Below are 23,439 nucleotides of genomic sequence, written 5' to 3' on the forward strand. Positions count from 1 at the left end.
GGGGAGGCGGGCACACCCCAGAGGGTTCTGGAGGCCAGGGTTCCCGGAGCCGCCCCTCACCGTGCCGTGCCCGCCCACCCGCAGGCGCCAACCCCTGTGAGCACGCGGGCAAGTGCATCAACACGCTGGGCTCCTTCGAGTGCCGGTGTCTGCAGGGCTACACCGGCCCGCGCTGCGAGATCGACGTCAACGAGTGTGTGTCGAACCCGTGTCAGAACGACGCCACCTGCCTGGACCAGATTGGGGAGTTCCAGTGCATCTGCATGCCCGGTACGTGGCCAGCCTCCCGCCCGACCGTCAGGGGCACCGCCTGGCAAGCGGGGCTGGGGAAGCCGCGTCAAGGCCGACGGACCCCGGGGAGCACCCCGGCCGTACCTCCTCTGCCCCCGGCCTCCGTGCCCACCCAGGCCGCGGCCCCAGCGGGTATCTGGGGAGACCGAGCCAGGCCCGTGGGGCACAGCAGAGAGCAGGCCAGAGCTGGGCAGCTGGGTCAGGCCCGGGGAGCAGGTGTGGAGGGGGCAGCCCTCGGCTGTGGTGAGGGCCACCGAGGTGGGTCACGGTCCCCTGCACCCCTTGACCGCACCCCCCCCCAGGCTACGAGGGCGTGCACTGCGAGGTGAACACGGACGAGTGTGCCAGCAGCCCCTGCCTCCAGAATGGCCGCTGCCTGGACAAGATCAACGAGTTCGTGTGCGAGTGTCCCACAGGTGAGGCCTGGCCCCAGCCACGCCCCCCCGCCGGAGCGCCCCGCTGTCCCTGCGGGCTGCCGGGTTGGGTCCCCCAGGGGCTGGGTGGGAGACTGCCGACTTTCACCTCGAGAGTGGGTGGGGTGTTTTCAGGCTTCCCCCAGTGGGCAAGGCTGGGTTGGGCAGGGGGTCCTGGCCCCCAACCTTGCTGGGGAGCCCGGGACCCAGAGACCCTCCTCCTGCTGGCGGGTCCCTGGGAGCAGCAGCGTGTTCGCCAACCCCGGAGGGACCTCGACGGGAGGAGGTCTAGCCTGCCCTGGCCGCCCGTCTCTGCCAGCCTGCACTGGACACGATGCCCAGGAGGGCCTAAGGAGCCTTTGGGCGCCCGAGTCTGTCCCAGGGGAGGGCTGGGGGCTGGGGGACGCCGGGCCCGGGGAGGTGTTGTGGGTCAGAGCCTTGGATCTCCCGAGATGCAAATCAGCTGTTCCAGACACCGAGCCGGGAACCCGATTCTCAGCCCGACGAGGCTGTAGCCATAGCAACCGGAGTCAGTCTGGGGCAGAGGCCCCTGTGTGAGGGAGCGGGAGGCGTGTGACCCGAAAGGCGGGAGCTGAAAGGGGACGAGAAGAGAATGGGGGGTTTGCCCAGCCCCGGCCAAAGCACTCTCAAGGGGCCCTCCCAGGCACTCCCTGCCCTTGGCTGGCTGTGGGGCCACTGCGCCCATCGTGTCTGACCGCCGTCCCTCTCCCCGGCTGCAGGCTTCACCGGGCACCTGTGCCAGTACGACGTGGACGAGTGTGCAAGCACGCCCTGCAGGAATGGCGCCAAGTGCCTGGATGGGCCCAACACCTACACCTGCGTGTGCACGGAAGGTGCGGGGCCTCCTGACTGCCAGGCTGAGGGGGGGGGGGGAGGAAAAGCAGGCGTGTAGGGTCCAGGGAAGGGGAACAGCCGGGAGCTGAGGCTAGGAAGGTGACCCCTCATTCTGGGGCCTCTGGTCCAGGGGCCAAGAGCAAGGTGAGGCTTTGACCCGGGCAGTGGGGGACGTCCCCAGACATCCCTCCCCAGTCTCCCCCGGCGGGAGCGCAAGTGACCCTGGGTTGGTTGGTGGCGTCCTGGGATGGGACAGCCGCGTGCCCGGGGAGCAGCCCTACTGAGCCTCTCAGCCCCCGCCCTGCAGGCTACACAGGGCCCCACTGTGAGGTGGACGTTGACGAGTGCGACCCCGACCCCTGCCACTACGGGTCCTGCAAGGACGGCGTTGCCACCTTCACCTGCCTGTGCCGGCCGGGCTACACGGGCCACCACTGCGAGACCAACATCAACGAATGCCACAGCCAGCCCTGCCGCCACGGGGGCACCTGCCAGGACCGCGACAATGCCTACCTCTGCTTCTGCCTCAAGGGGACCACAGGTGCCTGGCCGGGGCTGTGACTGGGGGGCTGGGGACGGGAGCGGGAACCGACCGCCTCTTGTCTCCCACCGCCAGGACCCAACTGTGAGATCAACCTGGACGACTGTGCCAGCAACCCCTGTGACTCGGGCACGTGTCTGGACAAGATTGACGGCTACGAGTGTGTATGTGAGCCGGGCTACACAGGTGAGCCGCCCAGGGCTTGGGGACCCGCAGGGCTCTGTCCCCCCCGGCCCTCGTCACGACCTTGCCTCAGGGGCCCGGGCTGTGCTCACACGTCAGGGTCTCCGGGATGGGCCAGGTCTGGGGACCGTGGGGGCAGGATGGTGTAGGCCGCCCACCGCCCAGGGCCCAGCTGTCAGACCACCAGCTTTGGCAACGGTGGCAGAGACCACGGAAGGATCGGGGCTCCGGCCGGCACCAGACGGGCATCCGTGAGGCTCTCGTTCCTGGTCAAAGCCGGCCCAGCAGGCCCAGAGCAAAGCCAGGCTCCCGGCACACGTGCTGCCCTGCACGGCCCTCTGCCCCGAGCGTGTCCGGGGCCTCCTGAGCCTCAGCCCTCACCGGCCAGCTCGGCCCCTGGGCCCCAGGAGGGGAGTTTGTGTGGGTGGGAGTCTGCGCCTTGGAAGGACCTGGGGAGGGGGTTTCACGGAGGGGGAGACTGAGGCCCCGAGGGCTGGGACCCCTCCCACTCTCCCTCCTGGGGGGGTGGGCGTGGGTGTCTGAGCCGCCACCCCGTGCCACCGCCCGCAGGGAGCATGTGCCACATCAACATCGACGAGTGCGCGGACAACCCCTGTCACAACGGCGGCACCTGCGAGGACGGCGTCAACAGCTTCACCTGCCGCTGCCCCGAGGGCTACCACGACCCCACCTGCCTGTCCGAGGTCAACGAGTGCAGCAGCAACCCCTGCATCCATGGGGCCTGCCGGGACAGCCTCAACGGGTACGGGGCCGCCCCACACTCTGCATCCTCGGGAGCCCTGCCCCAGGGAGGCGGTCTGCTCGGGGGCTGGCGGCTGGCGGGCCGGGGAGGGGCAGTCGTGAAGCCCCGGACTGGCCAGCAGTGGTCCCCGGGCTGAGTGGGTGGGTGCCCCTCAAGGACGGATCTGCCGTTGGTGCCCTGAAATGTGCCGTCGGGCGCTCGCTCCGCTCCTGGTCTGTGCCCAGCGCTGCCCTGGGCTCTGTGTGCTCACGGGCCACAGTGTGTGCTCGGGAAACACATTTGTGCCGTGGCCGCAGGCAGGGTGTCTATGACACCGCGGCGCGATGAGATGATTGTTCTGGTCTTTGTCCTGGTTCCTGCAGTCACTCAGATCTATAGAAGTGGAAGGAGTATCTCTTGTTATTTGTCGAAGCCCCTTTCAAGCACACCTGAGGATGAGGCTGGGTGCCGGGGAACCGTGTGAGGAGGGGGTTGGATCTTTGAGCCCCACCCTGACCTCCAAGGAGGGAAGAGGGGCTGCAGGGTGAGTTAATCACCAACAGCCGGTGATCGAAATTGGTCACGCCTGTGTGAGGAACCCTCCATAAAAACGCAAAGTGCAGGAGTTCAGAGAGCTTCCGTGTCGGCGAACAGGTGCTGGGGTGGCGGGAGCAGCTCTGAGCCCTTCCCCGTACCTGGCCCTGAGCATCTCTTCCATCGGGCTGTTCCTGAGTTTCACCTTTTATAATAGACCACTAACCTTGTAAGTAAACTGTTTTCCTGAGTTTGTGAGCCATTCTAGCAACAAGGAAGGCATCTGATTCATAGCTGTTCGCTCAGAAGTACAGGTGACAACCTGGGACTTCAGGTTAGTGTCTGACTTGGGGCCGGTCTTGTGGGACCGAGCCCTGTGTATGGGGTCTGCGCTGACTCCAGGAAGTTAGTGCCAGAAATGATTGAATTGTGGGATACTCAGCTGGTGTCCCCAGAGCTGGAGGATTGCGTGGTGTGGGAAACCCACTACCTGTGTGGCATCAATATTAGAGTGTAGAGAAGCCTACTTTGAGTTTCTGACACCCATTACGTGCCCGGCACTGCTCTGTCTAGATGGGGCCATTGACACGGGCAGGGACCCCATGCCCCCGTTTGGCACAGAGAGGGTAAGCACGCTGTTCAGGGCCACACAGCGAGTGAATGGTGGAGGGCCTTCTGACCACTGCCCTGAGCTGGGCACTGTCCCCAGTCTAGTTTAACAAACCCTCACCTCCTTCTTGGGCAAGGTGGGCTATTTAAAGGTGTTTAAAGGACTCCGAGGGTCAGAGCGGACCGGCACCTCCATCCAATCAGATCATAGGAAGGTGGCAGAGCGGGGAGTGCCCCCAGCCTAGGCCCTCCCCTCTTGGGCCACGCCTGAGATGCCGTGTGGTCATCTCCGCAGGTACAAGTGTGACTGTGACCCCGGGTGGAGTGGGGCAAACTGTGACATCAACAACAACGAGTGTGAGTCGAACCCCTGCGTCAACGGGGGCACCTGCAAGGACATGACCAGCGGCTACGTGTGTGCCTGCCGGGAAGGCTTCAGTGGTGAGTGGGGCGGGGCTCCTGGTGCAGAGCGGGTCCCCCAGGGCGGCGGCGCGGAGCCAGGACACAGGTCCAGCCCCCGCGACCCGTGGCGGCTCCCTCCCTGGGGGGGGATGCGGACCTGCTGGGGTTGACTCCAGGCCCCAGGCTCAGCGCAGGGCCCTTCCTCCACACCAGGTGGGACCTGGCCACGGCACCAAGGGTGACGGCCACACTGACTGCTGTCCCTCCCCCTCCAGGCCCCAACTGCCAGACCAACATCAACGAGTGTGCGTCCAACCCGTGTCTGAACCAGGGCACGTGTATCGATGATGTGGCTGGGTACAAGTGCAACTGCCTCCTGCCCTACACAGGTGAGGGCGGGGCCTGGAGGCGGGGGCGGGGCCTGGGCCGCCCATGGGAGTGGTGCCTGAGGGGTATGCGGTGGCTTTCCGGGGCTGGCCTCTGCATTGCTCCGCGGGCATCCCGAAGGCTCTGCTCTGTATTCGGAGCCTTGGGCCTGGCCACATTAGGGCCTCGCCCTGCAGGTGTCATTGCCAGATGAGCCCACAAAATACCGGGTGCCTGGGAGGAAGTTTTAGTATAAGTAGGTCCCAAGTATTTTATCTGGTGAGGTGACCCCCTTGGTGGCAGAGCTGGGAGCTGGGCCTGGGCTGTTGGCCTCCACGGCCCAACGTCCATGCTGCCTTGGGCCCCCGGGGGCCAGGCCGCCCTCCCCATCCGCTGGCCGGGCCTGAGGGATTCCTTTGATGGCGGGCCCTCTTTGTGTGGGGAAACAAGGAGCCCTCTGTTCCCGCTGAGAGCGGCGGGAGACTTGTCCCCGGGCGTCTCAGCCTCTGCCACTGGCCTGGCCAAGGGGATCGCGAGATATGGTCCCCTCCTTAGAAGAGATTTGCCAAGTGTTAAAAAATAAAAGTCCACAACGACTAGGGCCACCAGCCCCACGGGGAGTGGGCAGAGGGTGCTGCCACTGGGGACAGTTGTGGCCCCCAGCGGTCCTGAGAGGGCCCCGGCGGGCGGGGTGGGGCCCATGACTGTGGTTCTCATGACATCGGGCGGCCCACGGCCAGAGCAGTGTTTTCTTTGACCAAAGCTGGGGAGCTGGACTTTCTCTCTTGTACCGGTGAGGAAACTCTCCCCTGGTGGCCGCCCAGGGGCTTCCGCGCCCAGGGCGCACCCGAGTCCCTTTCGGACACGTTGACATCGGGGGCCGGAGGGCCGGCGGGGAGGAGCCGGCCTGTGCTGACCTGCTTCCCGTCTGCCCGCTTCCTGCTTCCCTCTGCACAATTGTCGGAAACTCTAGCGAATTTCCTGCCTGCCCGGGTCGCTGTGGAAACCGATAGAAAGAAAGACCCTGGACAATCACACCCGCGGGCCGGGGAGATAATGGACCACAGGGAAGATAACGCTTCCTCGAGGCCTCAGGACTCAGTCCTGTGGGCTGTAAACAGGAAGCCCTGCATAGGGCTTTCAGGGAGGAAAAGTCACCCAGTGTGCCCGGGGGTCTAGCTAGATGCCCGTCCCCGTCCCGGGGGCCTTGACACCTCGCCCGCTGCTCCCCTGATAAGTAGCCCGTGCTCGGGGCTGAGGCTGGCACGTCCCCGGCAATGAGGGCTCGTCCCCTGCTGTCACAGCCTTTGTTCAGTGGCCTCCTGCGTTGGGCACTTGCTGCCCTTGACACAGAGCCCCTGGATTAGCTCCCAGGCCGCCGGCTCAGTGCAGGGCCCTTGCTACCAGGGGGTGAGGAGGGGGCGTGAGGCTGGGAGCAGGTCCAAGGCCCCTGTTACGTTGTGTGGGGCATCAGTCCCAGCCCAGCCCTTGCTGCTGGCGCTTTCGGTGGGGTGAGGCCCAGGCCGCGCCCCGCAGCCTGTTGGGGGGGCGGGGAATCATCTGGTTTGTGTTGGGGTCCTGACTCAGCCAGGCGCTCACGGGGGTTCCAGTGCCATGCCGTATGCCCCCCTGCGGGGCAACCAAATGTGCTTTGGTGGTAGAACCACCCGCAGGCGGTGGCCGCAGTGGTCTCTGTCAGGTGGTGCCACGGGGCATTGACCCTCCGGGCCGGGGCTCCCCGCCTGTGCCTCTTCCCCTCAGGAGCCACGTGCGAGGTGGTGCTGGCCCCATGTGCCCCCGGCCCCTGCAGAAACGGCGGCGAGTGCAAGGAGTCCAAGGACTACGAGAGCTTCTCCTGCGCCTGCCCCGTGGGCTGGCAGGGTGAGCCAGCGAGCCCAGGAGGCGCTGGGGCAGGGAGGCTGGGCGTTCCGGGGAGCTTGGGTGTCTGTAGAGCAAGAGGTCGTGAGCTCCCCGTCCTTGGAGATGAGCCAGCGGGCTGCAGAGCCCTCCCAGCCTTGAACGTCTGCATCCTGCTTGGCCCCACGTTGGGGGACAGCAAGTCGGAGAGCCCCTCCTTCCCGGGACGCCCCCAGAGGGCCATCCCGCGGCTGCGGAGGCCCCGCTCCTGGGGGGCAGGGGAGAGTCCTGTGGGGAGGGGGCTGAGCTGACAGCTCCCTCTCCCCCTCCCCCAGGACAGACCTGCGAGATTGACATCAACGAGTGCGTGAAGAGCCCGTGCCGCGCAGGAGCCTCCTGCCAGAACACCAACGGTGGCTACCTCTGCCACTGCCAGGCCGGCTACACGGGGCGTAACTGCGAGACGGACGTCGATGACTGCCGGCCCAGTGAGTGGCCGGCCAGCCCCATCCACCTCTGAGATGCTCAGGGCAGGGAGCTCGTCGGGGTCGGATGGGAGAGTGGACGGGGCAGCGCCCGGGTGCAGGGTTGGCGCTGGCAGCCCTCTTGGTCCAGCTGGACCCGCCAGGAGGGCTCCTGGTCAGGGACCGGAGCAGTGCTCGGGGGTGACTGCTGTTGACGGAGCGTTGTTGACCAGCGAGGTGGCCCCCCGTGGTTCTGGAGGCTCTGGAGCCAGATTGCCAGGCTTCAAGCCCATCCTAGCATCTCCCCACCAGGCTCCAGGGCTCCTCCCCCAGGGCCTTGCCTGCCCCGGTCCGGCATGGCTCTTATTCTTGTCGTGACCCCCTGAGGAGCGGGGCTCTCAGACCCCTGGTTCACATGACCTTGGCGTCCAGAGAAGCCGAGTATCTCATCTGGCGTCACTGGCGAGCAGGGAAGACTGACTGCAGCCTTGCTTGGTCTCACTGTTAAGCCCGGGCGTCCTCCCCGCCCTTGTGGCCTGGGGACCGGGAACACGTGGAGGGGTGTAGACCCCAAGCCCGTGATGCAGCCTGCCGGGTCAGGGGCTCCTGGCCGGACACCGTGGGGGCAGTGCCGGGGTCCCCGCAGCTTCTGTTGCCCTGGCAGCAGGGGTGGTGCCCGCCCATCAGGCCTGCCCTCCCTTCCCCTCCCAGACCCATGCCACAATGGGGGCTCCTGCACAGACGGCATCAACACGGCCTTCTGCGACTGCCTGCCCGGCTTCCAGGGCGCCTTCTGCGAGGAGGACATCAACGAGTGCGCCAGCAACCCCTGCCGCAATGGCGCCAACTGCACGGACTGCGTGGACAGCTACACCTGCACCTGCCCCGCGGGCTTCAGTGGGATCCACTGTGAGAACAACACACCTGACTGCACGGAGAGGTGCGTGGGGGCCACGGCCACCGGTATGGGCGCCGTGCAGGGCAGTCCCGGGCCTTAGGCTGACGTGGGGAGGCAGATGGGCCGCAGGGCCACGCAGTGTCTGGCAACCTGTGCACCGAGCAGGTGTTGGCCTGGTGGGCACACGGTGCCAGTCGGGTTGACTCAGATGCTGTTCCTCCTAAAAGAGCTATTTTCCATTGACCCGTGTGACTTAGAAGCAGGAACCCTGGTGGTTTATCCTGAAGAACTGGTGTTCCTCCTTCTATCAGACCAAGGACCTTGTAACCCATCTTGTTTCCTCATTTGCCTTGGCTACCAGGAAGCTCAGTGTTGAAGCTCATCCCTGGTTTCTGACATAACTGTCTCCTGTGTTGTCTGTGCAATTCTGGTTTCTGCCTATTTTTATCTTAACCGCTATATACCATGTGTGTAATGAAGCCCTTCTCAGCGTGAGTTATAAAGAAGGCAAAGGAAGGGAGTATGACATGGTGTGAGAATCTGAGGTCCCTGGTCCTGTGTTGGCAACCTCCTGGGACTGCTGTTGGCTGACCTCAGGGAGGCTGTTCCTGGCCTGTCCTGGCACTCAGACCCCTTTGGCCACACTGATTCGAGGGGGAGACGCCAGCGTGGAGGTCCCTGCTTCGGCAGGGTCCTGCTGCCCCCACCCCCGCTCACCACCGCCCTCCCTGCTGCCCACCCACCTCCAGCTCCTGCTTCAACGGCGGTACCTGCGTGGACGGCATCAACTCCTTTACCTGCCTGTGTCCGCCAGGCTTCACGGGCAGCTACTGCCAGCACGACGTCAATGAGTGCGACTCTCGGCCCTGCCTGCACGGTGGCACCTGCCACGACAGCTATGGCACCTACAAGTGCACCTGCCCGCAGGGCTACACTGGCCTCAACTGCCAGGTGAGTCAGGGCCGCAGGGGTGCCCACCACTCAGCGTCACAGCCACACCACTGGGTCCCCCTCGCCTCAGCTCCAGCTGGCTTCACCACCCTGGGGTACGGGTGAGAGGGCCAGGCTCAGAGGGCGGGGGTGGCTCCTGGAGATCTGGGCTGCCAGCCTGGGGCCCAGCCCTGGGCTGAGCTGCTAGATAAGGAGTCAGAGGTGAACTTGAACTCAGATAGCAGAGGTTCATGGAGCGAGAATGAGAACCACCTGACCTGGGGGAGGACAGCTGAAAGCCAGTGTTTTCATAGGAAATGTGTAAAGGTATTAAAGATGTATATTCATCGAAGATTTTCACGTAAAACATCAGTTACAAAAGAGCTGTTTACTTCTTAAGAAAAATCTTCCTTCAAGGAAAGGCAGCTGGGAATTCCCTGGCTGTCCAGTGGTTAGGACTCCACACTTTCACTGCCAAGGGCGCGAGTTCAATCCCCAGTCGGGGAACTAAGATCCCGTAAGGTGCGTGGCGTGCCCCCTCCCCCCCCCAAAAAAAGGAAAGGCAGCTGGTGGTCCGGATTCACCGAGGGCCCAGAGCAAGAGAGAGACCCCCACCCCAGCCCCTGGCGGTTCCTGAGCAGGGGGGCCCATGGGCCTCGGGGTCCATTTCTGTAGGATGGGGTCACGAGCCACCTTGGGTGAGAGGTTCTCCGGCGCATGTGTGTTCCCCTGCCAGGTGGGATGGGCCCCTTGGGAGTGGCGGGTGGGGGCATTGTGAGCGAGGCCGCCCCCTGCCGTCCCCAGAGCCTCGTGCGCTGGTGTGACTCCTCGCCCTGCAAGAATGGCGGCAGGTGCTGGCAGACCAACGCCTTGTACCGCTGTGAGTGCCACAGTGGCTGGACTGGCCTCTACTGCGACGTGCCCAGCGTCTCCTGTGAGGTGGCCGCATGGCAGCAAGGTAACCGGCCGTGTCCCGGCCTGGCCCGGGCTTCCCCACAACCACCGGGTGTCTGTCCTCTGAGGTCAGGAGGTTTGCTGTCAGGAGGGGAGCCCAGGCCTCACGCTCCGTCCACCTTGTCCGCTGCAGGCATCAATGTTACCCACCTGTGCCGGAACGGAGGGCTCTGCATGAATGTGGGCAACACGCACCACTGCCACTGCCAAGCGGGCTACACGGGCAGCTACTGCGAGGACCAGGTAGACGAGTGCTCGCCCAGCCCCTGCCAGAACGGGGCCACTTGCACCGACTACCCTGGTGGCTACTCCTGCGAGGTGGGGACCCGTCCCTGGTGAGGGTGCGCGTGTCTGGTATGAGTGTCGTCGAGGGCTGGGCCCTGGGCTGGGAGCCAGTGCAGCAGGGAAGACCAAGCCCATAGACGTGTACAACTTTCAGTCTTATTAAGGGAGGGCTCGGTAATCAGGAAAGACTGCCTGGAGGCGTTGTCCTCTGGGGGGGGCACCTGGAAGAGGAAATGGGACGGGGTTTCCCCTCCCCCAGATTTGCCTCAAGGCCCCCACCTCTATGCTAGGGAACCGGGTCTAACACCCACCTTGGGCAGTAAACTGCAGCTTACTGGGGTCCTTCCCGGGGTCTCCATCTGGGTCCGCCAAGTGGGAGGAACCCCCAGCTTCGCTGGGCAAGAGGGCAGCTCATGGGCCCCATCAGCCTGCACAGGGGGTGGGGGGGCCACACCCCGGCTGCCCACTGAGCCTCAGGTCCACCCCTCTCTGTCCCCCTGCAGTGCGTGGCTGGCTACCACGGGGTGAACTGCTCCGAGGAGGTCAACGAGTGTCTGTCCCAGCCGTGCCGGAACGGGGGCACCTGCATCGACCTCACCAACACCTACAAGTGCTCCTGCCCCCGGGGCACACAGGGTAGGCAAGGCCACACCCGGGGAGGGAGCGTGCGGGCCCGTGGCCGGCGTCCATTTCCTGGGCGTCCGGGCTCCCTGGTCCTGACCGCTGGCCGAGGGGCGCACCCGGGGGAGGAGCGGGGCCAGCGAGCCGCCGCACGGGCTCTGACGGCGCCTGGGCCTGCAGGCGTGCACTGCGAGGTCAACGTGGACGACTGCAACCCCCCCATCGACCCCGTGTCCCGGGGCCCCAAGTGCTTTAACAACGGCACCTGCGTGGACCAGGTGGGCGGCTACGGCTGCACCTGCCCGCCCGGCTTCGTGGGCGAGCGCTGTGAGGGTGATGTCAACGAGTGCCTGTCCAACCCCTGCGACGCCCGCGGCACCCAGAACTGCGTGCAGCGCGTCAACGCCTTCCACTGCGAGTGCCGCGCCGGCCACACCGGTGGGTGCCGCCGGCCGGGGGCAGGGAGCGGTGCCGGGGTGGGGGTCAGCCCCTCACACCTGCTCTCGTCCCCAGGGCGCCGCTGTGAGTCGGTCATCAACGGTTGCAAGGACAGGCCCTGCAAGAACGGGGGCAGCTGTGCCGTGGCCTCCAACACCGCCCGCGGGTTCATCTGCAAATGCCCAGCGGTAGGTACAGCCGGGCAGGCGGTGGGAAGGGCCCTGTGCGGCCAGGAGAGCTCCCTGGTCTGAAGGTGACAGGAGGACGCGCCCGCTTGGCGCACCTGGGGTACTGAGGTGGCCAGAGAACCCCGCCTCCCCCCAGCCCACACACGTGCCGGAGGACAAAGGGTGGCTTGAGTGTCTGGACCCCAGCCTCCTCGTTCCCCTCGAGACCGTGTGTTTTGTGTCAATAAACTTTATGTTTAGAGCACTTTTATAGAGAACTCGTGCAGAGGGAGGGTTCCCACGTACCCCCTCCCTCTACACACCTAGTTTCCCAGTTGTTAGCAACTTGCCCTCACGTGGAACACTGTTACCACTTAAACCACCAGCATTAGCACATTGTTAAATGATCAACACTGATACGTTGTTAAGTCAAGCCTGCTCTCCTGTGGTGTTTGGGTCTGACACACGTGTAGTGTCACATGTGCACTGTTGCAGGATCATGTGGGTCTGTCGGTGCCCTAAAACCGCCCCACACTCCCCGCTGTGCTCCCTCTTCCCTCACTCGCAACCCCTGGGAACCCCCGAGCGTTTTATGTTGACTCTCTTTAAAGGGTCCGGCTGCCCGGGGAAAGGGGGATGGGGGATGCAGAGGCACGGCCAGGCCTGGGCGGGTCCCTGGGCGTCTGGGGAGCCGGCCCACCCCGACACCCCCTGCGTGGCCCCTTCCCGGCAGGGCTTCGAGGGTGCCACGTGTGAGAACGACGCACGCAGCTGCGGCAGCCTGCGATGCCTGAACGGCGGCACCTGCATCTCGGGCCCGCGCAGCCCCACCTGCCTGTGCCTGGGCCCCTTCACCGGCCCCGAGTGCCAGTTCCCCGCCAGCAGCCCCTGCCTGGGCGGCAACCCCTGCTACAACCAGGGCAGCTGCGAGCCCACGTCCGAGAGCCCCTTCTACCGCTGCCTGTGCCCCGCCAAGTTCAACGGGCTCCTGTGCCATATCCTGGACTACAGCTTCGGCGGAGGCGTGGGCCTCGACATCCCCCCGCCGCAGATCGAGGAGGCCTGCGAGCTCCCCGGCTGCCGCGAGGAGGCCGGCAACAAGGTCTGCAGCCTTCAGTGCAACAACCACGCCTGCGGCTGGGACGGCGGCGACTGCTCCCTCAACTTCAACGACCCCTGGCAGAACTGCACGCAGGCCCTGCGGTGCTGGAAGTACTTCAGCAACGGCCGCTGCGACAGCCAGTGCAACTCGGCCGGCTGCCTCTTCGACGGCTTCGACTGCCAGCGCGCAGAAGGCCAGTGCAAGTAAGGCCCGCGGGGACGGCCGCTCTGCGCCGCGGGGGCCCCGGGGCTCGCGGGGCAGCACGAGGGAGCCGTCCGCTCACGGGCCGGGGGAGGGCGAGGGGCGCCGGCAGAGGAAGGGCCCCGAGCTCGCGGGCGGGGCGGCGGGGGGGGGCAGGTGCTGGCCGAGGGTCCCCCGGGGGCCCGGCGTGGAGGGAGCCCTGAGCGCGCCCTGTGCCCGCAGCCCCCTGTACGACCAGTACTGCAAGGACCACTTCAGGGACGGGCACTGTGACCAGGGCTGCAACAGCGCCGAGTGCGAGTGGGACGGGCTGGACTGCGCGGGGCACGTGCCCGAGCGGCTGGCGGCCGGCACGCTGGTGCTGGTGGTGCGGATGCCGCCCGGGCAGCTGCGCAACCACTCCCTGCACTTCCTGCGTGAGCTCAGCCGCCTGCTGCACACGAACGTGGTCTTCAAGCGCGACGCCAGCGGCCAGCAGATGATCTTCCCCTACTACGGCCGCGAGGAGGAGCTGCACAAGCACCCCATCAGGCGCTCTGTGGCCGGCGAGGCCTCGCTGCTCCCGGGCAGCGGGGGCGGGCGCCGGCGCAGGGAGCTGGACCCCATGGACATCCGCGGGTGGGTGCGCTCCCGCGGGGCCCCTCCCACCCGCGCGGGCCAGGCCCACCCTGGCCGTCAGGGCCGCGCCCCGAGCGTCAGCGCTCTTCCCACTACGTGGTGAAGGAGACCCAGGACTTACGGGTCCTGGGAGGGGTGAGGGGCAGAGACGGCATTCCCCCGGGACTCTTCACCCCATGGCCCGCGCCCTGGAGCCTGGGGTCGGCGCTCGGGGGAGGGTCGGGCTCTCGACATCGCTTCCCTTCCGAGACGAGGAACAGGGGCGCTCGTGGCCCTCGAGGGAGCCCCGGGGCCGGCGCTCTCTGAGGAGTGTCTGTGATGGGCAGCCACGCGTGCCCTGCTGGGGCTGAGGTGGTGTCCGCCTCCAGGGTTGTTCCTGTCCTGACCCAGCTCCCCGCCGCCCCAGGCCGCCCCCTCGGGTGCTGGCAGTGCCTCTGCCCGCACGCGTCAGGGTGATGCCACAGGGGCCAGAGCTGGTCCCTGGAGGCAGTGGGCTGGGTGGGCGCGCGGGAGGCTGGGGTCCGAGCCCCCTGACCCCGGTGCGCCCCCAGGTCCATCGTCTACCTGGAGATCGACAACCGGCAGTGCGTCCAGTCGTCCTCCCAGTGCTTCCAGAGCGCCACGGACGTGGCCGCCTTCCTGGGCGCGCTCGCCTCGCTGGGCAGCCTCAACATCCCCTACAAGATCGAGGCCGTACAGAGTGAGTGGCCCGCCCTGCTCGCCCAGCCGCACTCCCTCGGGAGCTCTTGCGTGCACCGGCAGGGGTCCGCCTGGGAGGGGCTGCCTCCCAGCTCCCCTCCAGGACGCTCGCGTTCTCCGTGCCATTTGCCACCCATGGGGGTGTCGCGCCATCCAGAGTTTCGGGAGTGCTTTGCTGGCGTTTTCCGCCCCGCGCTCTCTCCCTCCCACAGTGACAGCTGTCAGCGAGGCTGGCCCAGGGGAACCAGCACATCCACCAGAAAGTGGGAGCCTTTTTCTCGCCCCACCCCTTCCTCCTGATTTTTCTTTGTTGGGTATTATTTCAAAATCATTACAGCTTTTTTTTGAATAAAAAAAGGAGAGAGAGAGAAAGGAATTGATCGGTGTCATGTGAAGTGTTGAAGTTTGTATCTCGAAAATCCCCCTAAATCCTTTGTCTTAACAGCTCAATGCAAGTGCGGTGATTTGAAGTTGGCTAATCCGTCTCCCTTAAAGGAGAAAAAAGTAGAAGCCGTCTCCAGATAGCCGGCTGGTGCAGGAGAGAATTTAGCGATAGTTTGCAATTCTGATTAATCGCGTAGAAAATGACCTTATTTTGGGGGGCGGGATGGAGGAGAGTGGGCGAGGAGGCGCCCGGCCGTGGAGCCAGTGCGCTGCCCCCGGCCGCCAGCCTGCCTGGTAGCTCGGCCTGATGTCCGGGCGCCTGCCCGCGGCCCCTGTGCCCGCAGGTGAGACGGTGGAGCCGCCCCCGCCCCCGCCGCTGCACTTCATGTACGTGGCCGTGGTGGCCTTCGTGCTGCTCTTCTTCGTGGGCTGCGGGGTGCTGCTGTCGCGGAAGCGCCGGCGGCAGCATGGCCAGCTGTGGTTCCCCGAGGGCTTCAAGGTGTCGGAGGCCAGCAAGAAGAAGCGGCGGGAGCCCCTCGGCGAGGACTCCGTGGGCCTCAAGTTAGTGGACGTGGCCGCGGCATCTGGGGGACTTGCGGGGGGCGGGGCTGCCCCCTGTGGACCCACCGGCCCCACCTCAGGCGCCAGGCGCGGGCAGGGCCCCAGGGGTCTCCCGGGAGCCCCGCTCAGTCCCGCCTCCCCACCCCCTCACCCCCAGGCCCCTGAAGAACGCCTCGGACGGCGCCCTCATGGACGACAGCCAGAACGAGTGGGGCGACGAGGGCCTGGAAGCCAAGAAGTTCCGGGTGAGTTGGTGCTCCAGGGCCCCCGCCCCCGCCCCAGCCCCTCACCCCTCCCGGCCCCTTAGGACGTGGCCCTCTGCTCGACCCTCTTCCTTAGTTCGAGGAGCCCGTGGTCCTTCCCGACCTGGATGACCAGACAGACCACCGGCAGTGGACCCAGCAGCACCTGGACGCCGCTGACCTCCGCGTGTCCGCCATGGCCCCCACGCCGCCCCAGGGCGAGGCCGACACCGACTGCATGGACGTCAACGTCCGCGGGCCGGGTAGGTGCCACCGGCCCCCTGCACCACCCTCCGGGGCTCCACCCCGGGGCACCTAGCCGCTTCGGGCAGCCTGCTCTTCCCTGACCTCGTGACCCGCCTGCCCCCCTCCCCTGAGCCCTCGGGGTCAGTGCCTGGAAGCTCAGCTTTGGGGGGGGGTGAGACCTTGGAGGGCGTGGGGACCCCAGGGAGTCGCTCAGCCTCCTCGCTGGCTCCCCCCTCAGGGTGACGGTCTCAAAACTCACTCTGCCCTCCGAGTTAATTTCTTGATCCGAAATGCTTCTTTTGAGACACCCAAGGTGTTGGTTTCCTAACCACCCATTTCTTACGTGGTCTCTCTCCTGGCTGGGCTGTTGGTGAAGGTCTCGGGCAGGTCAGGAAGTGGAGCGGCGGGCGTCTCTGTCGCCCACCAGCCCGTTGGAGCTGGACTTGGCTCTGCCCTCGGGGCGCTTGGATGGACCGCGTTGGCCCCAGGCAGGGTGGCCTCCGTGGGCCGCGTGTCCACAGGGTTGGCCGCCCGCTGCGGACCGGGGTCACAGTCCCCAGCAGCTGCTGGGGGCCGGCCTTCCTGACCAGGCCCCGCCCCTGTCCCGCCCCTGCAGACGGCTACACGCCCCTCATGATAGCCTCCTGCAGTGGAGGGGGCCTGGAGACGGGCAACAGCGAGGAGGAGGACGACGCACCCGCGGTCATCTCGGACTTCATCTACCAGGGCGCCAGCCTGCACAACCAGACGGACCGCACCGGCGAGACCGCCCTGCACCTGGCGGCCCGCTACTCGCGCTCCGACGCGGCCAAGCGGCTGCTGGAGGCCAGCGCTGACGCCAACATCCAGGACAACATGGGCCGCACCCCGCTGCACGCGGCCGTGGCTGCCGACGCGCAGGGTGTCTTTCAGGTGGGCAGTCCTGCCCGCGCCCTTCTGCCAGCTCGCACCCGCCTTCCCTCCTCATGGGCGGGCCCCGGGGCCCTCATTCCAAGCGTGACCGGAGCCGGGGCAGCTGGTGTCTCCCCCTCTTCCCCATCTCGAGCCTCTGCACCCTGAAGCGGGCCCGAGGCCGGGGAGGGCATCAAAGCCCCGTGTCGTCCTCTCCTCACGGAGGAGCCAGGCTCTGTCCCCTGCGTCTGCTCCTCCCGCCTTGCCCCTCCCTCCCTGCTTTGGCTGGAGGCGTCGCCTCTGGCGGTGGGGAGAAGGGCTGGAGGCTGCTGTTTGCTGCCTGCAAACCGGGGGCTCTGGCCTTGCTGGGGGTCTCAGGACCAGGGTGGATTAGGGACTTGGATGCCCGGGCCTCTGGGGCGTGTCCCTGGCAGAGGTGCTTTGAAAGCCGCCGGCCGGTCCCCCTGCCTCAGACCAACCAGGCTCTGGGCAGTGCTGCTCTGGGGCACAGACGGGGGTTTTAATTTAGTAATATTTGACGTGTTGTCTTTCTATGGAAGTAAGAGATCAAGGACGATTTAAATGAGCCCCTGGAGGCAGGCCCCGGCGCGTTTGCTCTGGCAGCCTCTCTGGCGCTTAGAGACATAAATCCCCACGGGCGCTTGCTTCACAGGAGTTAGGCCCGTCCCGCACACGGCTTGGTCCCCAGCTCCTTTCACCCACCAGCAAGCAGTGACCGTCCTTCTCACGGGTGCTCTGGCCCCGGCCCCTCTAGCGGCGGCCGGTGGTCCCCCCCGCCCCGGCCCACCCCGACTCCATGACCGTCCAGTCTCGCTGGGGCCACTTAGACCCCAGGAGGGGCTGTTTCCATGTCAGGGATCGGATCCCAAGCATTTGTCCCAGGTGGGGGGCCTCGCGCTCCCACTGGCCGAGCCTGAGACCTTCCCTGTCGCCTAGATCCTGATCCGGAACCGAGCCACGGACCTGGACGCCCGCATGCACGACGGCACAACTCCCCTGACCCTGGCCGCCCGCCTGGCCGTCGAGGGCATGCTGGAGGACCTCATCAACTCCCACGCCGACGTCAACGCCGTGGACGACCTGGGTGAGCCAGGCTGCGCCCAGCCCGCGGGGGTGCCTGCGGGCACCCGCTCCTCCCTAACCCGCCCTCTGCTTCCCCTCGCAGGCAAGTCCGCCCTGCACTGGGCCGCCGCGGTGAACAACGTGGAGGCCGCCGTCGTGCTCCTGAAGAACGGGGCCAACAAGGACATGCAGAACAACAAGGTGGGCCGGGCTGGCAAGTCACGTCCCCTAAACGCCGCTCTTTTCCGACTGGGGGACCCCCAAGCCAGTGACTTCAGCTCCTGGGCCTCAGCTCCCTAACCTGTAAAGTCCCCGGAGGACGCCCCGGCACACAGATGGGGACCCCTCAGCAAGTGCCTGTGTGTCGTTGGCTCTCCCTCCCTCCCTCCTGCCTTATTTACGGGTCCCCCCCTCAAGCGCAGGGCGTGCATCGCAGCGTAGCGAGTGAGCGGCTGCAGCTGTCCGCTCTCTGTCGCTGTGACCTGGGCCTCACCCCGGTCCCTGGCTGTCCCTGGGCGGGGTGGGGTGACCCAGATGGTGCACGTTGAGTCAAGAGGCTGGTGGGCGTGGGGGGCCCCGTGCTGGGAGGCCCCCAGCTGTAAACGCGAGTGGCCGCCTTCTGCGCCTGGACCGCCCCCCGGTCTCCCTCAGCGTTGCCACAGTCTGTGCCCTGAGGCAGAGGAGGCGCTTTCCTTCCTCCCCAGCCCGGTCTGACCCCACGTCTCCTGAACTTGTCACTGGGCTCCTCTGTGTGTCCAGCCCCACCCCATACTTCACTGACCCCTGGTTGCGTTTCAGACTGTCCTGGGGGAGGGGTGCAGGGGACAGTGTTGGGCCCAGCAGCTCCTGAGTCCGCGATGGGGCAGAGACGTGATCCCACCTCCCGCTGGGGAGACTCAGCCTCGGAGACAGAGGGGCTGGCCGAAGGGACTGCTGTGGTGTGGCAGCAGCCGTGGCCGAGGCCTTGTGTATACCAGGCAGGCACCATCAGGCCTCACCCCACACACACACAGCAGCCTCGGGGGCATATGCGGCATGTCCGCTGTACAGATGAGAAAACCAAGACCCAGGGGCAGAGCTGAGATGTCAGGGTCCCTGGGGGACCGTGTGGTGCCCACGGATGCACCTTAGGCATCCCCAAGCCCCTGAAATTGTGGCAGAGTTTGCGTCTGTGCAGGTTTGGAGGGAGGGAAGAGGGGCCACAGTCTGTTAGATTTCCTGTGGGGCCTATGACCCCCGGAAAGGTGAAGGTTTACTGATTTAGAATTTAGGATCCCACAGACCGCCTCTGGGTGGGTCTCAGAAGATGTATTTAAGGCCTTTTTCGTTAAGACTTAACAGGCCAGGTAAAGGTAGCATGCTGGGGAGGGTCGAGATGAGCTGCCCCCCACCCCGGCCGTGGCCGGGAGGAGGGGGGCAGACCGCCGGTCCCTCTGGTGACAGGTGACCTCCTCACCTGCCCCCGTCCATTCCCACAGGAGGAGACGCCCTTGTTCCTGGCCGCCCGGGAGGGCAGCTACGAGACAGCCAAGGTGCTGCTGGACCATTTCGCCAACCGGGACATCACGGACCACATGGACCGCCTGCCCCGCGACATCGCGCAGGAGCGCATGCACCACGACATCGTGCGGCTGCTGGACGAGTACAGCCTGGTGCGCAGCCCCCCGCTGCACGGCGCGCCCACCCTGTCGCCCCCGCTCTGCTCTCCCAGCGGCTACCTGGGCAACCTCAAGCCCGCCGTGCAGGGCAAGAAGGCCCGCAAGCCCAGCACCAAGGGCCTGGCCTGCGGCGGCAAGGAGCCCAAGGACCTCAAGGCGCGGAGGAAGAAGTCCCAGGACGGCAAGGGCTGCTTGCTGGACAGCTCGAGCGTGCTGTCGCCTGTGGACTCCCTGGAGTCCCCCCACGGCTACCTGTCGGATGTGGCCTCCCCGCCCCTCCTGCCCTCCCCTTTCCAGCAGTCTCCCTCTATGCCCCTCAACCACCTGCCCGGGATGCCCGATGCCCACCTGGGCGTCAGCCACCTGAGCGTGGCGGCCAAGCCCGAGATGGCAGCGCTGAGTGGGGGCGGCCGGCTGGCCTTCGAGGCGGGGCCGCCACGCCTCTCCCACCTGCCCGTGGCTTCCGGCACCAGCACGGTCCTGGGTGCTGGCGGCAGCGGGAGCTGCGGTGGGGCCGTGAGTTTCACCGTGGGTGGGGCCGCAGGCTTGAACGGCCAGTGCGAGTGGCTGTCCCGGCTGCAGAATGGCCTGGTGCCGAACCAGTACAACCCGCTGCGAGGGAGCGTGGCGCCGGGCACCCTCGGCACGCAGGCCCCCGCCCTCCAGCACGGCATGGTGGGCCCGCTGCACGGCGGCCTGTCTGCCACCGCCCTGTCCCAGATGATGAGCTACCAGGCCCTGCCCAACACGCGGCTGGCCGCCCAGCCTCACCTGGTGCAGCCGCAGCAACAGCAGAACTTACAGATGCAGCCGCCGAACATGCAGCCGCAGGCACCGCGGCCGCACCTCGGCGTGGGCTCGGCCACCAGCGGCCCCATGGGCCGGAGCTTCCTGGCGGGGGAGCTGAGCCAGGCGGACGTGCAGCCCCTGGGTCCCGGCAGCCTGGCGGCGCACACCGTCCTGCCACAGGACAGCCAGGTCCTGCCCACGTCGCTGCCGGCCGCGCTGGCCCCGCCCATGACCACCGCCCAGTTCCTGACGCCCCCCTCCCAGCACAGCTACTCCTCCCCCGTGGACAACACCCCCAGCCACCAGCTGCAGGTGCCCGAGCACCCCTTCCTCACCCCGTCCCCGGAGTCCCCCGACCAGTGGTCCAGCTCATCGCCACACTCCAACATCTCCGACTGGTCCGAGGGCATCTCCAGCCCGCCCACCAGCATGCCGTCCCAGATCGCCCACGTTCCTGAGGCCTTTAAGTAAACAGCCGGCTGCCCCCAAGGACCCTGCGCTTCCTTTCCCAAGCCCTGCTGGACGTTCGCGTGCGCTCCGTGGATGTCGGGGCCGACCAAAGGAGCTTTTTTCAAAAAATACGTCTTTATACAAAATAAGAGGACAAGGATTTTTAATTTTTTTTTTTTTTTTTTAGTATTTATTTATGTACTTTTATTTTACCTGGAAACATTGTCTTTTTATTTATATGTACTGTTTTGTATATCACCAGGTAGCAACTTTTATCTGCTCCAAGAAAATAAACTAGTTCTCAATCATGATTTCCCTGCTTAGGATAAAGATTCCTAGGTGTTTATAAAATATAAACAAAGATTCATGATTTCCAAATGCCATTTATTTATTGATTTCCTTTTTTTTTTTTTTTTTTTAAACCCGAAAAGAAATGTCAGAGAAGGGAGGTTTTTGAGTCAGCATTGTTCAAAAAGCTCCCGGGGTGCCCGGGCCTGCTGCCGTTTCCCCAGACAGCCCCCTCACCCCTCCTCCAAAGCCGGACCGCTCCCCCGACCCCCGCTCCCAGGAGCACCTGCGTGTTGCGAGAAGATGCAGCTAGAGATAGAAAAGCAGACCCTTTACTCCTTTGGCACATGGGTTAATTTGCATCTAAAATAGGAAAGTAACGTGAAATGATATGGTTTATGCGTTTTGGTGTTCTTTTAAATGACTTTTTTAAAACATGCTTTTAAAAATGTGTTCTTGGGGTATACCAAGGGTACATTTCATGGTACCAATCATGAATCTTTGTTTCGGGTTCAGTATTACGTAGTTGTTCATTGGTCTTGTGAGTTCTTGTTCTTTCTGGAGGCTCCCAGGCCCCCACCCCCGCCCGCCCCCGCTGATATTTAAGCATCGTGCGGAGTGAGAAGTCAGAGGTGTGGTACCCACCTTGGACCCCACGTCGGGGAGGCCTACCCCTTTCTGGGGAAAGACACTGCCTGGGCCACCCCGTTGGAGGCGTCTCAACTTGAACTGCGTCTCCCAGGTTCAGCGGAAGACGGACTGGTGCTCCTGGGGCCCGAGCGCTGATGGGCCCTGTCGTTACAGGAGGCTTGGAGAAACGTGGTTGTGTGCAGCCTCACTGCTCAGAGACCCTCGTGCCAGGGCCCGGCGCGGCTCAGTGGGGCGCTTGGGGCACCGGGAGCCTGCTCTCTGGCCACCCCTCCCGGTTCGGGGGGGCGTGCGCCCGGGGGAGGGAGCAGATTCTTACATTATCAAGTATAAGCCTGTGGCAGAGTAAATGTCTGTAAATACATTTCTAAAGGGGGATTTTGTTTAAGAAATCTGATTGAACAAATCTGTCAGGGGTCATGTTGGTAAGGGATGTCAGAACCCAGGCCCCACGACCTGACCTGCGGCTGCCGGACCGTAGCTCCTGAGAGCAAAGCCAGGGAGGGTCCTGCCAGCCACTGTGCTCGGGCGGCTGCTCGGGCCTCGCCGGGCACAGTGTTGGGCCACCCCTAGCGGGCATGACCAGACACTTCCTAAGATGTTGCTTCTTACTGTGTTTTATAAAATAGAGTGTAGTTTACATGAAAAGGAAACTTTTTAAAAAAGTTATCTACATGCAAAACTGCAGGTGATGAAAATGATGTATTTTTTTTTCATCTTTTTTGTTAGCTGATTTGCAATAAAAATGATTCTGATGGTCGTCCAGATTTTGCTAACCTCGGTTGTGGTGCTGGCTTGCTTTCTGAGAGGGAGGAAGAGCAGGGCAATCTGCTCCGAAGTACCTCCTGATGGGAGAGCGGTGGTGAGACCGCCCAGCCCTGGCCCGTGGGCGCCGGCGTCACTCTGTCCGCTTGGAAGGTGTCCAGTGTCCCTGTCTACCACGGGGAGGCAGACACCCCACAGGCAGACACCCGGGCACATACAGCCCGACACCAGGCTCCGGGCTCTCCCATCTGTCTGGGCCTCGGAGGGCGAGGCACCACTGACTAGCGTGGGGACCACGGCCTGGGGGCCGCTGCAGGAAAGAGGGGCACAGCGAGGGGCCGGGAGGCCACGGGAAGGAGTCCAGGCCCTAGCACGAGGTCAGAGGGAGCCACGGGAACATCCGAGCAGGGGCACCATGGGGGTGACCCCAAGGGGTGCAGGCTGGGCAGAACCATTGGCTCAGGAATCCTGAGTTGGGCCATCAGACGCCCACGTGGGCCTCTCCTCGTCCCTCCTGCCTGTGCCCCTCCTCCCCACCTGGCCTGGGCCCTCCTCTCACCTGGCCCCACCTCTTCTCTACCTGAGCCCACCCCTTCTCTACCTGGCCTCGCCCCCAGGCCAGTGGCTTCAAACCAGATTTTGTTTTTTTAATTAAAAAAAATTTTTTTTTAACTTTTATTTTTTGGCTGTGTTGGGTCTTTGTTGCTGCACACGGGCTTTCTCTAGTTGTGGAGAGCGGGGGCTACTCTTTGTTGCGGTGCGCAGGCTTCTCGTCGCGGTGGCTTCTCTTGCTGCGGAGCACGGGCTCTAGGCGCGTGGGCTTCAGTAGTTGTGGCTCGCAGGCTCTAGAGCGCAGGCTCAGTAGTTGTGGCGCACGGGCTGAGTTGCTCCGCGGCATGTGGGATCTTCCTGGACCAGGGATCGAACCCGTGTCCCCTGTATTGGCAGGAGGATTCTTAACCACTCTGCCACCAGGGAAGTCCCAAAACCAGATTAACAGAGAGTCCAGTGACCCCCTTCCACTGCAGAGTGCCGCCTGCCTCTGGGCCTGGCCTATCCAGGCACAAAGGTGAACCCAAGATTTCCTCACTGAGTTCGGATGCTTCGTTCCTGGGACAGGAGGTTCTGGGAAGTGGAATATGGCAAATGGCTGAGTTTTCATCTTCGGGGGGCGGTACTCAGCCTGAATTCTGCCCAAAGAACACCCACACGGCAAAATTACACTCCTAGGTGTACACTTGAGAGAAGTGAAAACAGACTCACA

At 64.6% G+C, this 23,439-nt stretch overlaps 1 protein-coding gene across 1 annotated transcript in view; it reads left to right on the top strand.

Moving 5' to 3' along the window:
• Window positions 1-22,160, top strand: part of NOTCH1 (notch receptor 1) — a 46,967-nt gene extending 24,807 nt beyond the window's left edge. The window contains exons 8-34 of the mRNA XM_061199601.1: window positions 85-270; window positions 594-707; window positions 1,445-1,558; window positions 1,867-2,100; window positions 2,176-2,286; window positions 2,854-3,046; window positions 4,464-4,609; window positions 4,846-4,959; window positions 6,698-6,817; window positions 7,129-7,281; window positions 7,969-8,197; window positions 8,905-9,106; window positions 9,890-10,043; window positions 10,173-10,357; window positions 10,828-10,960; window positions 11,126-11,383; window positions 11,459-11,571; window positions 12,284-12,855; window positions 13,076-13,471; window positions 14,023-14,171; window positions 14,899-15,115; window positions 15,273-15,360; window positions 15,455-15,620; window positions 16,220-16,515; window positions 17,452-17,599; window positions 17,681-17,778; window positions 19,056-22,160. Coding sequence (XP_061055584.1) covers window positions 85-270; window positions 594-707; window positions 1,445-1,558; window positions 1,867-2,100; window positions 2,176-2,286; window positions 2,854-3,046; window positions 4,464-4,609; window positions 4,846-4,959; window positions 6,698-6,817; window positions 7,129-7,281; window positions 7,969-8,197; window positions 8,905-9,106; window positions 9,890-10,043; window positions 10,173-10,357; window positions 10,828-10,960; window positions 11,126-11,383; window positions 11,459-11,571; window positions 12,284-12,855; window positions 13,076-13,471; window positions 14,023-14,171; window positions 14,899-15,115; window positions 15,273-15,360; window positions 15,455-15,620; window positions 16,220-16,515; window positions 17,452-17,599; window positions 17,681-17,778; window positions 19,056-20,495 — 6,329 coding nt within the window. The 3' untranslated portion in view covers window positions 20,496-22,160. The remainder of the gene's footprint in view (window positions 1-84; window positions 271-593; window positions 708-1,444; window positions 1,559-1,866; window positions 2,101-2,175; window positions 2,287-2,853; window positions 3,047-4,463; window positions 4,610-4,845; window positions 4,960-6,697; window positions 6,818-7,128; window positions 7,282-7,968; window positions 8,198-8,904; window positions 9,107-9,889; window positions 10,044-10,172; window positions 10,358-10,827; window positions 10,961-11,125; window positions 11,384-11,458; window positions 11,572-12,283; window positions 12,856-13,075; window positions 13,472-14,022; window positions 14,172-14,898; window positions 15,116-15,272; window positions 15,361-15,454; window positions 15,621-16,219; window positions 16,516-17,451; window positions 17,600-17,680; window positions 17,779-19,055) is intronic.
• The last annotated feature ends 1,279 nt before the right edge of the window (window positions 22,161-23,439 follow it).

Source organism: Eubalaena glacialis, chromosome 9 (genome assembly GCF_028564815.1).
Source record: "Eubalaena glacialis isolate mEubGla1 chromosome 9, mEubGla1.1.hap2.+ XY, whole genome shotgun sequence".
In the NCBI taxonomy this organism is placed as follows: domain Eukaryota; kingdom Metazoa; phylum Chordata; class Mammalia; order Artiodactyla; family Balaenidae; genus Eubalaena; species Eubalaena glacialis.